Source organism: Bos taurus, chromosome 3 (assembly GCF_002263795.3).
Source record: "Bos taurus isolate L1 Dominette 01449 registration number 42190680 breed Hereford chromosome 3, ARS-UCD2.0, whole genome shotgun sequence".
NCBI classification, from domain to species: domain Eukaryota; kingdom Metazoa; phylum Chordata; class Mammalia; order Artiodactyla; family Bovidae; genus Bos; species Bos taurus.
Genome location: NC_037330.1, coordinates 92,954,578 through 92,970,952, shown reverse-complemented (window position 1 = coordinate 92,970,952; position 16,375 = coordinate 92,954,578). Strand labels below are relative to the sequence as shown.

Genomic DNA, 16,375 nt, shown 5'->3' with positions numbered 1-16,375 from the left:
TGCGTACATACGTCTCTTTGGAGTGTCATGCAAAAGACAAGAGAGAAGAGAGTTCAGCAGGTTAGTAGTCTCCGGTAGGGCGCCTAGGCTCAGATGTTCCTGCCGCCCTATCCTCTTTTCCATAACTTCCTTCTTCTGGGACTTTTCAGGGCAGAGCCTGGGGGGAGTCTGTCACCTGCAAGCTCAGACGAAGGCCGAGTGACCTTCTCCCAGCTTCTCTTCCTTCCTGAAATCAATTTCTTAATCTTCAAAAGGGGAAAAAGTGTTTTGTTTCAGGAAGCTCAAGGGAATGATCTGCTCTGAAGGCCCAGGAGGTGCTGGGTGGAAACGGGCCTGCCAGGAAGGTAGGGGAGGGAGGGTCTGGCCTAGGCTCTGTCCGCTCAGGGGTTCTCTGTCCAAGCCACTGACCTCAGAAATGAACCTTCCTAGAGCCCGCCCTGGGTTTCCCACAAGCTCTTGGTGATGTCCGCCCACCTGCAGTCCAGACTCTCCCACTCCTTTTAGCTTGGAACCCGGCCTGACAGCTCTGGCCGTCAGGGCAACTGCCTCCTTGCATTCGTTGCTTGTGTCCAGCCTGTGAGTCTGGTCTCCCAGAAAGTTCCTCAGGGCACAGGACGGTGCCACCCTCTGCTGCTGGGTCTGCCCTATCCTTACCCAGGCCTGGCCTGAGCCCAGTGACCTTCATCTGGACCTCGTCTGGCCACCCGCTGGCTGTTCCCCGCCTCTTACAAGGCAGGGTCCCCTGCTGGGGGGCTGGAAGGCCTCAGAGGCCAGGGCCCTGACTAGGACAGCAGGGCAGAAACAATGAGAAAGAGAGAAAGTTCCCGAGTGAGCACACACTCACAGGTCTGAATCTGAAACAACTGAAGAGAGGCTGTGTTTACGAGAGGAAGCACAATTTCTGAGCATTCGGAAAGGAAAGGCCCTTAGATTAGCAGAAACACAGAACAAGAGGCCCCAAAGGCAAAGAGCCCCTTCTGAGACCACGGGACAGCACACGGGTCCAGAGAGAGGGTCAGAACAGCACATGTGCAGAGGGGTGGGTGAGGGCTGTGGCCTGAGGGCCGGGAGGGGGTGTGACGGGGCGGGGGTTAGTCCAGCAGCCGGACAGAGACAGGTACTGTACCACACTCTTTCAGAGGCTCATCCGACCAGTCCCGGCAGTCCCTCTGAGCATCACACACTTTCCTGCCGTCCACGCACTCGCCACTCTTACACTGAAATCTGCGGGGACCCTCACATGTTGACTCTGTCGGGCCGGACAAGAGAGTGGACAGCACCTGTGAGACCTTAGGTAGGGAGGGTTGGGGTGGGCTGGGCCCATGGGAGTTGAGGAGAGCTCCAGACTCAGCCCCCACCAGCCTCCAGATGGTGGCCCAGGATTGACAGCTGAATACAGGGTTGGTGGGAGCTCTGTTCATAGAAGGACAGGACCTCAGGGATAACCAGGATCATGGAGGTGGGCAGGGTGTGGGGGTCTACATCTGAACTACCAGCATTAGGGACCTTGGAGGGAAATGCAGCCCCTCTACAGACACCCTGGGGGCTGCAGGGACCATCTCCTGAGGGGGCCTGTGCTCCAGGGGTCCTAAACTGGGGAGGCGACCTCACCGCCCAATCCTTGATCCATTTCTCCAGATGACCAGGGGTTCAGGGTCCCTACTCCTGCAGGGTGATGACAGAGAGCCACCTGAGAATTAAGGGGGCTCCCTGGGGAGCAGGACTCTGCCTCTGCCCGGTCCGGGAACCAGTTAGTGACCCTGCTTGTGGGTGCAGATGTAGACAAAGGGTGGGGGCTGGATCTCCTGCAGTGCCTTCACATCCCTTCCCCCAGGCCTCTTTCAGCTTTTGCAAAGTCCTTAAGGCTCCACGTCTAGTGCCATGCGGACCCGCACAGAGGGGGTCTGGGTGGTTTAGGGGCAAGTAATACTCTGGGGGAAGAGGCATCATAAGGACCAAGGGGTGGTGTCTCCTAACTCCACTCTCTCCAGGGAGCCAGGGGAAAGCTCAGGGGGTGCTGTCCCCTTGCCACTGACCACACTCACCCTGCAGGCAGCCAGTTTCGTCACTCCCATCTGGACAGTCCTGCTCCTGGTTACAGCGCTTGATGGCAGGCACACAAGTCCCATCCCCACATTGGAACTCGTCTCCACGGCAGGTGCCCAGCGCTGCCAGGGGAGGGTAAGCGGAGAGGGTCAGTGCCCTCAGGTGCTGGGACAGCTCTCCTCCCCCACCTCCAGCCCCACCTCCACTCCACGTCCACCCCCAGCAAGAAGAGAACCAGTGGCTGAGCTTGGGAGTCTTCGGAGGACACCTGGCCAAGGCACAAGATGGGGAGACTGAAGCTCAGAGAGGGGGAAGGCCTCACCCAGGGTCACACAGCACTCTGGCACGCAAAGCCAGGACTAAAACTCAGGTCTCCTGTTTCCCTCTCTACCGTCTCTCCCCAGGGCCACCCCTCTGGAACAGGCACCTAAACGTCTTTGGAATCTCAGTGCTCGTTACTTAATGACCCCACCCTTTCAGCAAACCCTTCCTCAGTGCCCAGGATGTAGGGGTGGGGGGGGGGGCACAGATTACTAAGAGCCTCCCCTTCCTCTAAGAGCTCAAGGGTGCAGAGCAGGGCTGAAGGGCAAAGGAGATCATTGTGTGGATGTGTTGTAAGACAAGGTGGCCAGGAACCTGCAGGAGCTCAGGGGAACCCAGCCCAGCAGGGCCCATCAGAGGAATCTGGGAGAAGCCTTGAAGGATGAGCAGGCCCAGGAGGTAGGGAAGGGTCGGGTTGGGGCTCTTCTTTAGTGTACCAAGGTCTCTGCCATTGGAACCGGTGGGTGACTGCTTGGGCCAGGGAAGGCAGGGGTGGGAGGTATGACAGGGGCAGGGGTGCATCCCGGAGGGTCACAGGTGCCTGTGAAGACCCTGAGCTCCACAGCTTAGCAGCCATGTGACCACACACACTTCACGTTTCCCCAGTTCTGTCGCGCCCGTTAAACCAAGACTAGGGTCGGGGTAGGGCGAGAAGAGGCGGCCCCCTCCGCGGACGGCGGCGCACCCGCGGCCCTGGGTGATACGGGGGTGGGCGGGGGCTTACGGCAGTCGGCCTCGTCCGACTTGTCCTTGCAGTCGCGGTCACCGTCGCAGCGCCAGCCCAGGTGCACGCACTCGCCGCTGCGGCAGGCGAACTGGGCGGCGGCGGCGCAGGCGGCGGGCGCGGGCGTGGCCCGGGGGCCCGCGCGGCCGCACAGCTCGGCCGCCTCGTCCGAGCGGTCCTCGCAGTCGAACTGGCGGTCGCAGACCCAGCGCTCTGGGATGCAGGCGCCGCTGTCGCCGCTGCAGCGGAACTCGCGGGGCCCGCAGGCCGGGTCGGCGCAGCCGCGCTCGTCGCTGCCGTCGCCGCAGTCGTCGTCGCCGTCGCACACGAACACGGCGGCCAGGCACGAGCGGTTGCTGCACTGGAACTCGTGCGGGGCGCACACTGCGCGGGACAGAGAGCCGGTCGGCCCGCCGGACCCTATCCCCGGCGCCCCGGGCCCGCCGGTCCCGCTCCGGGGGTCCTGATCCTCACCCACCGGCCTGAATGAGCCCTGCTGGGGGCCCCAAATGTGGACGGCAAAGGGGGCCTCCAGTCGGGGTCCAACTAGGGTCATGCTGAACGACCCGGTGCAGCAGGCTCTCCTGCCTAGCCTCACTGGGAGCGGGAATTCCTGTCCTGCTGCCTGCAGGATGGTGGGACTGAGTCTCTAAAGCTGCAGAGTGTAACCTGGCTTGAAGGCCTCTCCCGATGTTCCCAGGAAATGATATGTAGCATGACACCGACCCTTCCAGGAACAAGGCCTCGACCTACTTCCTTACAACACAGCTCAGGGCCCTCCCCGCTCCCTGGTTTGCTTGCACTATCCCCTCTAAGTCCCTTGGCCTGGCATCCAAGGCCACTGGCATGGAGCTACTGCTGTACCCCATCACCTCACTCCACACACACCCTGCTTCACATCACACACTAGACCATTTGTACACTTTCCCACTTCCCCAGCCTTTGCCCAGGCTGTTTCATCTGCTGGGCGCCCATCTCTTGCCTACCACTGTCTCTCTTTATCACAGTGATGAGTTCAAATCCTTCAAGGGTCCAAATTCTACCTCTTTCATAACACACTCGTGTTCCCCTGCTCGGGAAGTCTCCACACACCTCCACTCTTCTTCCAGGTGCCCTGCACAGCCTGCTCAGGTGTCCGGGTCTCGTGTCCTTCTCTGTCTGCCCCATGACCACAAACTGCAAAGGGGTGGGCTCTGAGATCGACCCACTTTTTCCTGAAGGTCCAGCACAGAGCTCCCTGCAGTGAGTGCGTGTGGTGTAGATGGAGGCTGGACCAGCCCAGGTGTGAGGAATAATTTACGGATTCACAATCATTATGGGCACAGGTCATTGGCCCTGCCTAGGGCCCTGGGCTTCCCCTCCCTGGTGGGCTGCTCTGAGCTCAGAGGCTGGGAGAGCCTTAGAGACCAGTAGCCCCTCTACCAGTTTACAGATGGGGAAACTGAGGCCCAGGGAGAGGAGCAACATGCCCAGGGTCGCACAGTCAGTCCGCGGTGACGAGGGGTCCAGAACTCAAGTTTGGGGCTCTTACTTCCTACTCTGACTCCTCTGGGCTTTCCGGTTTTCTTCCCACCCTGGAGTTCAGGCTGTTTCTAGAGTAGCGACCTGGCTTCCTCCCTCCTTCATTCCTTATACAGAGGCCAAGAAGAGGCTGGAGCCCCAGGCCAGGCATGGATACAGAGGCTGCATATGTATGCATGCTAAGTCACTTCAGTCGTGTTCGACTCTTTGTGACCCAATAGACTGTAGCCCCCCAGGCTCCTGTGTCCATGGGATTCTCCAGGCAAGAATCCTGGAGTGGGTTGCCATGCCCTCCTTCTGGGGATCTTCCCCATTCAGGGATCAAACTCTCGTCTTTTATGTCTTCTGCATTGGCAGAAGCAACACGACTAGCGCCACCTGGGAAGCCCGGTAACTTGGTGGTGGCAGCACCCCGTCTTTCCACGTGGGGGCGCCAAGAGTCTGTTTTTACTTTCTGTTGGAAAACTGTCCTTTTTCATTGTTAGTGAACATAAAATAGAAGGATGCCTTCAGTTTCACAATGTAGGCAGCTCATGTCATGTGTTGCTGATGGCTCTATCAAGTTTCTGACAGATGAATTTTTTCCCCTTCTGGGCTTTTGGGATGTTGGGGCCTTGGTAGGAAATGCACACCCTACTCTGTGATGTCTGCCCCTCAAGATTAAGCTGATGCCTAGATTAGCCCTCCTCCTCCCTGTCTGGACAGGGAGGAGGACTCACTACGATCAGAGTTCTAGGAGGAAGAGCTGCTTCATCGTGAGCTTGCTCCAAGGTTTCGAAGCTGACAGCACCTTTAAGATCTACATCATCAGGCCTGTGTTCAGGGACCCCTCCCAGCATTCATGAATGAAAGAAGCTTTGAGGAATGAGAGAAGGGAGAATTCTTTTTCCTTTGCCTTGGTAATTGGGAGCTGAAGCAGAGAAGCCCAATAGGACCTTTGAACATGACTATTTTCTATAATTAACAGGGAACAGCCCTGCCACAACATGCCATGCTGCTGCTGCTAAGTCGCTTCAGTCGTGTCTGACTCTGTGCGACCCCATGGACTGCAGCCCACCAGGCTTCTCCGTCCATGGGATTCTCCAGGCAAGAACACTGGATTGGGTTGCCATTTCCTTCTCCAATGCATGAAAGTGGAAAGTGAAAGTGAAGTCGCTCAGTCGTGTCTGACTCTTAGCGACCCCATGGACTGCAGCCTACCAGGCTCCTCCATACATGGGATTTTCCGGGCAACAGTACTGGAGTGGGGTGCCATTGCCTTCTGCCACAACATGCCATAGTTAGAGCTATTCCCACACCTGGAAATAGTGGCTGATAGCCTTGATGACTGCAGAAACATCTGATTTTCAGGAGGTATGGAGGGGAGAGGATTCTCACTGGCCAGTGAGGCCCCACAGAATTATCACAACTGCAGAAATGAGGCAGTGTACCACTGGGGCTTTGCAACTGCTGGTTCCAGCCAGGATCTGCCCCATACCCAGACACTTCCAGCTTCAGAGATATCCAAATTCCAGAGACTTACATTCTTAGAGTGCTGTGACCTAGAAGCCCTCAGAGGAGGCAGCACTTCCCCAGGGCCAGGAAGGATGGGTAAGATACAAAGACAGAAGCTGGCAGAGTGAGCAGGGTGGGAGACAGTGGTGGACAAGTCCTTGGCAAAAGCCCCCGAGCGATCACCCGGATCTCTGCCCAGCCTCACAGCCCAGTTCCAACAGCCAGTCTGTCTCCCCCATTCATCATGAGCTCCCAGAGAGAGGCCTATAGGATTCACCTTCTTGTCCCTTCCAGAGCCTGGCACACAGTAGGTGCCCGTTGCATATGAGACATGCCCGGCCAGGCCGCCTTCCCCACTGGTCCAGGCCCTGCTGGCCTGCCCCCTGGGAAGGAGATAATCCTGTGTTTGAAGCCCACTGATGTGGAACTGCCCCAGTGACCACTTCCATCTGTCCCTATAGAAGCCTGTTGAGAATGTCTTCCTGCCCTGTGACATTGGTGCTCAGATCTGAGATTTCAGCAACAGTCCTCAGGAATCTGTTCCCTTCCCCCTAACACTGCTGTGTCCTCACCCAGGCCACCACCATCTCTCACTATGGCCCCCACTCTGGTCTCCTGCCCCTGCTCAGAGATCAGTGTAGACTTATGGAATGGATGAGCAGATGTCAGGCATGGTTAAAACACGCATGGACTTTGCTGTCCGGACCTGAAGTCGAATCCCACTCAGTCCCATCACTTAGCCATGGGCATTTTTCCTCGCTTGTCTGAGCCTCAGTTTCCTCACCCACAAATGGGGATGATAATGGCTGCTCGTGAGGTGGTTGTGAGGATGAAAAAGAATGTCTCTTCAAAGTGCCCGGCCGTTACTAGTGTCCTGACCGTTCCCCTTTCCTCTCCACCTCCCAAGCCCCTTGCAGAATCTGGCCCTCCTTCCCCACAAGTGGCCACTGCTGCCCAAGGCTGCCTGACCGTGACCCTGGGGACCAGACCCTGGACTCACACGTGGCACATCCAGCCTCGTCCGCTCCGCTCTCGCAGTCCTTCTCCCCATCACAGCGCCACGAGGCCGGCACACACTTGTGGCTGGTGGGTCCGCAGCTCAGCTTCTCTGCAGGACACACCTGCTTGGCTGTGGAGAGAGACACAAGAGCATAGCTTAGCCAAGGGGGACATAGGGCACGGTGCCAGTGAGCCCTACTGCCCAACTCCAGCCACGTGGCCTGAAGCCCTGGGAATCCACCAGGGCCTTCCTGTCTCAGTTTCTTCATCTGAGAAGTTCCTCTGCCCCTAAGACTTTTCTATTCATGTATTTATTTTTGGGTGGGCTGGGTCTTTGTTGCTGTGTGCGGGCTTTCTCTAGTTGTGGTGAGCAGGAGCTCCTCTCTAGTTGTGGTGTGCGAGTTTCTCATGGCAGTGGCTTTTCTTGCTGTGGAGCATGGGCTCTAGGGGTGTGTGGGCTTCAGTATTTGTGGCATGAGGGCTCAGCAGTTGTGGTTCTCAGGCTCTGGAGCATGGGCTCCATAGTTACAGCACATGGGTTTAGTTGCTCTGCAGCAGGTAGAATCTTTCTGGACCAGGACTTGAGCCTGTGTCCGCCCCCTGCATGGCAAGGTGGATTCTTAACCACTGAACCACCAGGAAAGTCCTACCCCTAAGACTTTCTGAATCCTACAGTTGACCCTGTCACTGCCCTGCTTAACACCCTCTCATGGCCCCCTGGTCCCTGGCCCTCAAGACCCTCTTCAGTTGAGCCAACCCCTCCACCTGCCTCACCGGCCTAACTTCCCACCCTTCCAAGCCTTTCCTTTAGGCTCCAGCAATATGGAGCCACCATGCCCTGCATGCTCCTCTGCCATTTCCAGCTGTGTGCCCTTGGGCAAGATATACCCTGTTTGGGTCTCAGTTTGCCTTCCAGATCAGTGACTCTGTGATCCGAACCTGCAGATGGGAAGGGCTCGCCACGGCCCCAAGAGCTCCCTCCAAGCCTGCCTCCCCCTGTTAATGTGCCGAGCACGCTGCTGAGAGCAGTCGCTGTGTGCCAGGGCCCAGCGGGACCACACAGCTATAATTACTGCAGCCGCAATCAGAGACTGACTCAATCAGGGGCCCGAAGCTCCAGGGCTGATTCTCAATTTGGAAGAAAGAATGAGAACCCTGATCCAGCCTGGGGATGGCTCCCATCCTGAGCATCCCAGGACGACCCACGTGACAGACCCAGCCAAGGCAGAGACATCTCAGACCTCCGTGCTGGCTTCCTCACCTTGCCTTCCAGGGTGTACACGGGCCGAACCCAGTGGTCTCTAGGATGTGCCAGGCGCAGTGCTAGACGCTTCCATAGTACTCTAGCAAGGCATAGGTTACACTGGGGCCTCTAGCACGAAGGTCAAGGGCATGGGCTCTGGAGCTTGGCGGCCTGGGTTCAGCTCAGTCACTTGTTGGCCGTCTATCTTGGCCATCAATCCTTATCTCTGTGCCCATAAAGTGGGCATAATACTATTCCCAGTCCCACTGGACTGTTACAACAACTACATTAAAGTCTGTAAAGCAATTAGAATGCCAAGCCAGTGCTCACTCATGATACCTACTATCATTTGCCGCTCGTAGCAGCTTATCTATTCCCTCAGTGAGTATCCTGCTGTGTACCAGACATAGCACCCAGCGCCGGGTCCTACTCACAAAGTCGTGAAGATCTAGGGGAGGGTGCAGTCAGCTGTGTCTCATGCCAGAGGCTGAGAACAGTCCGTGGCACCCTGGAGGCAGTGGGTTCCTGGTACCTTACCCTCAGTTCTTCTCTCTAATCTCAGACCAGTTTCCCCAACCTCTTAGTTCCATAGCTGGGAAAGCCCACAAGAGATGGAGAGAAGGACACAGGCAAGATGAGTTGGGGGCAGGTGTCTGAGTCAAGACCCCAAGATGCTACTACACCATGGGAAAGGAGTACCTTGGACCTCTCAACTGTGGACCCCAAATTTATCCCTAGGAATATATTTCATAAATATAAGGCAACCTGTTGGGAATACAGGATTCATGGGATTCATTTTACAGAAATTTCCCTTTACAAATACCGTCGGGCAGAGCCCTGGAAGCACTGATACTCAAAGACCCTTTACACAGGCTTCCTTGGGGAGGTGGTACAGGTGGTGAGGGGCCTGGGAGTCAGGGGAGGGGCCCAGAGCACCTCCATCACCCACACACTGCAGGAACTGAGAAAGTACTTCCTGCTCTGGGCCCAGCAGAACATGAGGGGGCTGCAGCGACCAGCATGTCCCAGATAAGGGGTGGGCTGGTGGGTGGTGGGTGCAGGTTCTTGGATCCTAGCTCACACTAGACTGAATCCAGGCTTCCAGGGCAGAGCCCAGGCATCTTAGCAACTCCACCCACCCCTGCTTGCCCTGGTGATTCTCAGGCACCCCATTTGAGAACCCCTGGGTTACCATTCTGCAAATCCAAAAGATACAGGAGATTTCATGTCTTTTAAATCCGCTTCCAGAAAAGTGTTAGAGGAGGCGCTGTGTGTCTGCAAGCCCCTGACACAGAGGGGACAGAGGGATGAGGCAGCATCTGTGCGCCAGGCCTCAGGAAACAGATGCTCATGGGGAGTTGTTAGGGAGCCGTGGTTACTGAGTACCTACTGTGGGGCAGGCTACTTTATGCTGAGTTGATATTTTCCCATGTCATCCTGACCCTCTCCCTGCTACATAAGCAGGCCCTGCAGGCTGTGAGTGGAAACTCCAGGGGCACCAAAGATGGAGTTAGGGGCACCCCTAGAACAGAGCAGGACACTGGTCCTGCAGGTAAGCACTCCATTTTACAGATGAGGAAACCAAAGCTCAGAGAGACCCAGACCAAAGCTCAGAGTAACTGGCCCCAAATGCACAGCAGTGAGAGTCAGAGTCTACAGTCCTTTGACTAAACCCTGCCCTTTCCATCAAACCCCTCACTCTCCTGTGGGTAGGGTAGTGGCCCAGTCACTGTTGTTCAGTTGCTCAGTCGTGTCCAACTCTTTATGACACCATGGACTGCAGCATGCCAGACTTCCCTGTCCTTCACCATCTCCTGGAGTTTGTTCAAACTTATGTCCATTAAGTCAATGATGCCATCCAACCATCTCATCCTCTGTTATCCCCTTCTCCTCCTGCCTTCAATCTTTCCCAGCATTAGGGTCTTTTCCAATGAGTCAGCTCTTCACATCAGGTGGCCAAAGTATTGAAGCTTCAGCTTCAGCATCAGTCCTTCCAATGAATATTCACGGTTGATTTCCCTTAGGATTGACTGGTTTGATCTCATCGCAATCCAGGGGACTCTCAAGAGTCTTCTCCAGCACCACAGGTCAAAGCATCAATTCTTCAGCATTCAGCCTTTTTTATGATTCAACTCTCACATCCATACATGACATGTATGACATCCATACATCATGGCCCAGAACCAACCCCAAACTCTCTGCTCAAAAGTCCAGGTGATTGAAACGGCCCTTGACCCATCTGTACCATCTCCGGGGGCCTGGTTCTGCATACCCCAGTGCAGCAGGCAGCTGCTTGAACTTTGAATGAATATTTATACAGTTAATTGCATAACCTTTCAGCAAGGACAATGATTAAACAATCCGTCTGCTTCCTTTCTTTATAATTAATAAGACATTTGCTGTGTCCCTAAATAGACAGCTCTAATTACAGGCTCTTGAGGATTCAGTAGTGCCTGACACCAGCCCTCCTACCCTCAAAGAGCCGAGGCACCTTCTTGGAATGTGGGGGACACAAGAGGCCTTGGAGGTCACACTGAGGAGCACTGGCTGGAGTGACAGGAGACAGAGGTTCAGAGAGGGGAAGCGACCTGCCCGGGGTACTGGACGCTGGGCATGACAACCGCTGTCTCTCCCGGAACCTCGCTGTCTCTGTTGTGATGCAGCTATTTCCCAAAGCAGGACACGGACCTCGCCCTCTGAGCTCCTGGGTCAGACCGCTCACTACTCAGCCCCGGAAGCTGCTCTGGGGAGTGTTGACGCGAAGCATCTCCTCAAGTGTGTGTGCTCAGTCGTGTCTAACTCTTTGAGACCCCATGGACTGTAACCCACCAGGCTCCTCTGTCCATGGGATTCTCCAGGCAAGAATACCAGACTGGATAGCCATTTCCCTCTCCAGGGGAATCTTCCTGACCCAGGGATCTGGGTCACTTGTGTCTCCTGAATTGCCAGGGAGGTTAATTACCGCTGCATGATCTCTTCATGAAGTGAAGGCTATTATCACCTTCATTTTACAGATGGGGAGAGTGAAGCCCAGAGAGCATAAGTCGTTTGCTCAAAGTCTTGTGAAGAGCAGAGCTGCACATCTTCCCCAGCTCCCTCAACCCCCAAACACTGTTAACTTATGGCACTTCACACTGCACGGGGGGAAGTAGGCCCCGATGGTCTCCTGGTGACCCTGGAGAGGGTCACTGCAGGGAGGAGGCTCACTGGGCCTTGGCTTAGGCAAGTCTGCAAGATGGGAGGTGGCTGTCTAATGCCCACTTTCAGGATAACTGAAGCTAGAGGCCCCAGGCAGCGTAGCGCGGGAGATAGAGCGTGGGTTTGGCATCAGACAGAGTATGGGTTTGGACTCCACATCAAATTTACTAATATGAAGGTCCTTCAACAAGTCACTTAACCTCTCTGCACCCTGGCTCCCCTCACCGGCACATGGGGTTACATCATCTCCCAGAGCTGGTGGGTGTTTATATGAAGAAACATGGAAATCCCTATACAGAACCCGGAGCAAACTTGGAACTAAGCAAACAGTTGCCCTTGTTTTATTTCATGAAATGCAAAGGGCTGGGAGGGCCCAGGTGTCACCCCTGGGGATAGACATCACAGCTTATTAGAGTCCAGAGGCCCTCCATGATGCAGCCCCCACCATTGACCTGAACACTTCTCCTTCTCTCTCCATCTCTTTCCCTCTCTCGCTCTCTCTCTCTCAGAAACAGATGCCCCAGGGAATGCCTCTGGCTTGCTGTCCGAGTATCTCCAGGTTCTCAGGGGCAGGAATGAGGAGCCCCACTTCCTCAGACATCAGGAATCCTCCAAGTCACCAAGGGCCTGCCACTGTACTCCAGAGTGATCGCAGGCATTTAAAAATTCCCAGAGAATCTTGTCTTAGAAATCCAAATCCAACCATCCTTTATCTAATTCAGAAGCTCACAAATTAATAAAGAGGGAAATGTCTGTTGACTGAAGGAAGGAAAGTGCCCGACGGCTTCTTATTGAGCAAGTACATCAGCAGTGCAGGTCACAGGACGCGCAGGGCCAACAGCCTCCACTTAGGGACTGCTAGCTCCCAGAGGCCAGGGGCTCAGGCAGTGGTGACTGTGGGGTCCAGCTGCTGCCCCAGGAAGCATGGCATGGACGTCCCACTGTGCAGAAGGGGGCAGTCACACCAAGCTCCTTCTCACAGGGTCAGCTGGGTGGGCCCCTGACTTGCTGGATAAGCTCAGAAAATCTCTGATAGGAAGGTGTGCTTGGTTAATCAGTGAGGTCCCTCTTCCAGATGGAAAGGCTCTAACATGCATGATTAAAACCTCATTTTCAATAAGCAGCACCCAGAATTGTAACTCATTCACCTTGAACCAGCTTCCCTACCCACATGCCGCACACCTCCCAACAGATGCCTGAAGGTGGGTCACAAACATCCCCAATCAAGGGAGCTATAATTAGAGCTGAAATGCTACTTTCATTAGGCAAATGTCCGGGCTTTCCTGCTGTGACTCCTGGCTCAATGTGACAGCCACAGAATCCAGAACCAGAAGGAAAGAGATCTGGGAGGAACCCCAGCCAGTGAGATGTAGATTATATAGAGGGGAACACAGGCATGGGAACCTGCTCCCAAATCCCTCCCTACTTCACGCAAAGCATCTTCACTTAAACTGCGAAGATTTTAAATCGGGGAGAGGGCCTAACGTCAAAACTCGATGATAAAAATCACACTGCCATTTCCTCCATCATCGACACTGTGAGTGCATTTTTTTTCATTTGGTCCTCACCACCCATGTAAGATAGGTACCATTGCCCCATTTTGCAGATGAATGAACTAAGGCTCAGGGAGATTGGGCAACTTGCCTGCGGTCGCACAGGTTAAAGGACCTGAACCCGAGTATATCAGACATCAAACCCACTATATTTGACTACTGACTATAATCTTTCTTTGCAGGTGGGGAAGGGGATCTATCCTAAAAGCTGGCACAGTCCCCAGGAACCTGGTAGGCTGTGGAGGTTGCTATGACAACACCAACTAAATGGGCAGTGAATTGGCTGCTGGGTTCTCACTTGGTCAGGAGGCTATGAGCAAGCCTGTTACCAGGTCCTGCTGCCCCCAATTCTGCCTGGCCCTCAAGGTCCCACACTGGCTGACCTCCTCCAGGTAGCCCTCCCCACACACAGGCCTTCCCACCTGTGACCAGTGTAACTGCACAGAAAGTGGGATCCTGGCCTTGTGCCCAGCTGGGTACAGGCGAGGGAGAAAAGGACCTCAGACTCTTATGAGTCCAGGAGTCTTAGAATCATGGTCTCTGGAACTCTGGAATGTTAGAGACTACAGCTCAGATGGGGCAGGAGAGCATGCAGGACTCACCCTGCATCACTGGGAGAGCCCCCTGACTCCCAGGATGCAGAGAAGAGAGCTGGGTGTCCCAACTCCCCTGGTGGCAGCTCCCACACAGTACTCTGTCAAGCCCCAGTGAGACTTGAGAGCCTGCCTTTTGTCATGGAAGGCAGACCAGCCACGAACAACCTGTGTGTCTTAGAAGCAGGGCCCTCAGCATCTCTAGGCTTCTAGTTACTCAACTACCTGATAAATGCTTTACAGCTGAGCCCGAAACAGGCCTGGGGAGGCAGGAGGTGTGAGGCCAGAGACCCGCCACCCCCCACCACTCTAGCCCAGCACAGCCCAGAAGATGGGAAGGCAGCAAGTGCTGGGAGGGGCAAGAAGAGGGAAGACAGAGAGAAACACAGGCAGGATGAAGAAAGAGGGCAAGGGAGAAGGGGAGGAGGGGGCACGCAGAGAAGGGAGGCAGCCCAAGTGCAGGGCTGGGCAGGAGGGAGATGGAAAGGAGCACCACTGCAAACAGACAGAGATGTGGGGAGGAGCAGGAGCATAGTTCTTCGGCAACAGGACAGACCCCAGTAATGACTGTGATGACGCTCCCTTCCCCTCCATCCCCAGTGTCCAGGGTAACTGCAGGCACGGGGTCTGGATGGCTGAGCTGGCTGACTGCCAAGGCGGTCACAGCTCCCCTCCCCAAACATGCACTCCGGGCTGCACATGGCTCTGCCCTATGTTAGCTGGGCCGCCTTGGGCAAGCAGCCGAACCTGTCCCAGCCTCAGTTTCTTTCTCTCTGAACAGACCCACCCCTCGCCCAAGCTGGCCCTGAGGAGGAGCCACAAGTGGGCGTGGCTGGGCTTTGTTCCTCCGGAAGCGCAGGACAAAGCACTGGGCTGCCCTCCCCCACCGTCCAGCACCTCCAGGACTGCATCGGGGTGCAGGGGCTGCTGGGTGGAGTGAGCAAAGGGTAGGGCCTGCGGTGTGGCTGGGGAGGCGAGGCAGCTGTGCAAGGAAACGAGGGAGTCCCTTGTCGTGGGCAGGGGTGGCTCCTGCTCTCCCTTTTTCTCTCCCGTTCCCTGTTTCGCATGCGGAGACTGGTAGCTCTGTTGCTAGGAGACAAGGAAACCCAGTTATCACCAGCCACAGGCCTAGATAGGACGCTGGGCTCCGCTGTTCCCACCTCTGCCTCTGGGGTGACTGTGACCCCTAAGGAAGATCCGGGGACTGCGACTAGCAGGTCCCCCTCAGCCCCACGGCCCTCCACGTGCTGTCCCTCTCCTGGCCTTTTGTCTCAGGCTCATTCTGCTGGAGCTCTGCCTCTGGGACCACCGGGTCCTTCCCCGCCCCCTTCTCATCTCCTTTTTAATTTAACAAATGTCACGGAATGACCTGCCCAGTGTTCGTTTGCTTTGAGGATTAGGGCCTGCAAAAGAAATCACAGAGAGACAAAGGCTAAGTGCAGGAGGCGGGCCTGGGGCTTGGCTTTGGCCTTCATCTTGCCCCTGTTGCCTGTTGCCATCTGGGCCAAGCTCCTAGGCTCAGTCCGCCCAGAGCAGAGGACAGAGTTAGGGCCTTGAAAACCCCAGCTAGGTGGCCTTGGGCAAGTCACTCGACCTCTCTGAGCCTCAGCTTCCACCTCTGCAGAAATCGGAACGTGACAGTACCTGTCTCATGAGGCCACCCTGGGAATAAGATGAATGAAAGCAGACAGCGCTTTGCAGATAGTGATGCTAGACAAGTACCGACTGCCATTAGTAGTATTAGAATTATGATTGGAGTCCTCAAAAAAAATACTAGTGGGGGAAACTGAGGGGAGGCCTGTAGCATGTGTGCTGGCTGCTTCTCACCATCAGGGTTCAGAGGGGCTGCTTTTAGCTCCTGGAACTCTAAGAGCAGGGCCCAAGCTGCCAGAGGGCTGGGAAGAAAGCCCAGACACAGGTCACCGGACACCAGCGACTAGAAGCACTGGAGCTCGTGAGTGCTCAGCACAAAGTGCCTATGGGGCTGTAGGAGACAGATCACCTCACCTGAGCCTGCAGCTTCCCCACCAGGAAGACCTGGCAAGGAAGCTGAGCCCCAGAGCCAGGCCCCACCACAGCCCAGGGGCAGGACTCACTGCACGTGGCCTCCGACTCGTCAGAGCCGTCTGGACAGTCCTCCTCGCCATCACACTTCCACCGTTCTCGGATGCAGTGGCCGTTGTTACAGGTGAAGTCGCTGTCTGCACAGGTCTTCTTGGCTGTGGGGCAAGGAGAAGAGTATGAGGGGCCTGGTGGGCACAGGAGGCTTTTCCAGGACATACAGTCAGGTGGCTACAGGGTGACCAGAACGTCCTCCGTCTGCAAACTGGACCACATGACCTCCCACAGCTCCAGGAGAGAAAGACTTATTCATTCCACACCAGGAGGAGACAGGCAGTCCCTGGCCCTGTTCTCCAGGTTCAACAAGGGTGACAGCAACCAACCACCAAGGGACTGCCTCTCCCCATCACACCTCTCTCTTCCCCGCATGTCCAGTCTCACTGTCACAGCCTCTAGGAAGCCTCCCCAGATCACATACAGTGGTTGCCTTGGCCCCTTCAGCCAGTTCTCCGTTCCTTTACCTGCCTTTCCTCCTCCCTCCGGCCAGACTGAAGTCAAGGCCTCTTCTGCAAGCACCAGGGAGCTTATTATTTATGATAATAAATCACAAAAGTAAGTGATC

General features: G+C 55.7%; 1 protein-coding gene across 15 annotated transcripts in view; it reads right to left on the bottom strand.

Annotated features, from left to right (window-relative positions):
- The window catches only part of LRP8 (LDL receptor related protein 8), a 77,349-nt gene that overhangs the window by 25,559 nt on the left and 35,415 nt on the right, over window positions 1-16,375 (bottom strand). For 7 of the 15 annotated variants that reach the window (XM_024985285.2, XM_024985270.2, XM_024985288.2 and 4 more), the window contains exons 3-7: window positions 15,789-15,911; window positions 7,107-7,235; window positions 3,092-3,475; window positions 2,046-2,168; window positions 1,127-1,249 (exon numbers count right to left, since the gene is read on the bottom strand). In XM_024985285.2, the coding sequence (XP_024841053.1) occupies window positions 1,127-1,249; window positions 2,046-2,168; window positions 3,092-3,475; window positions 7,107-7,235; window positions 15,789-15,911 (882 nt within the window). 15 annotated transcript variants of the gene reach the window in all.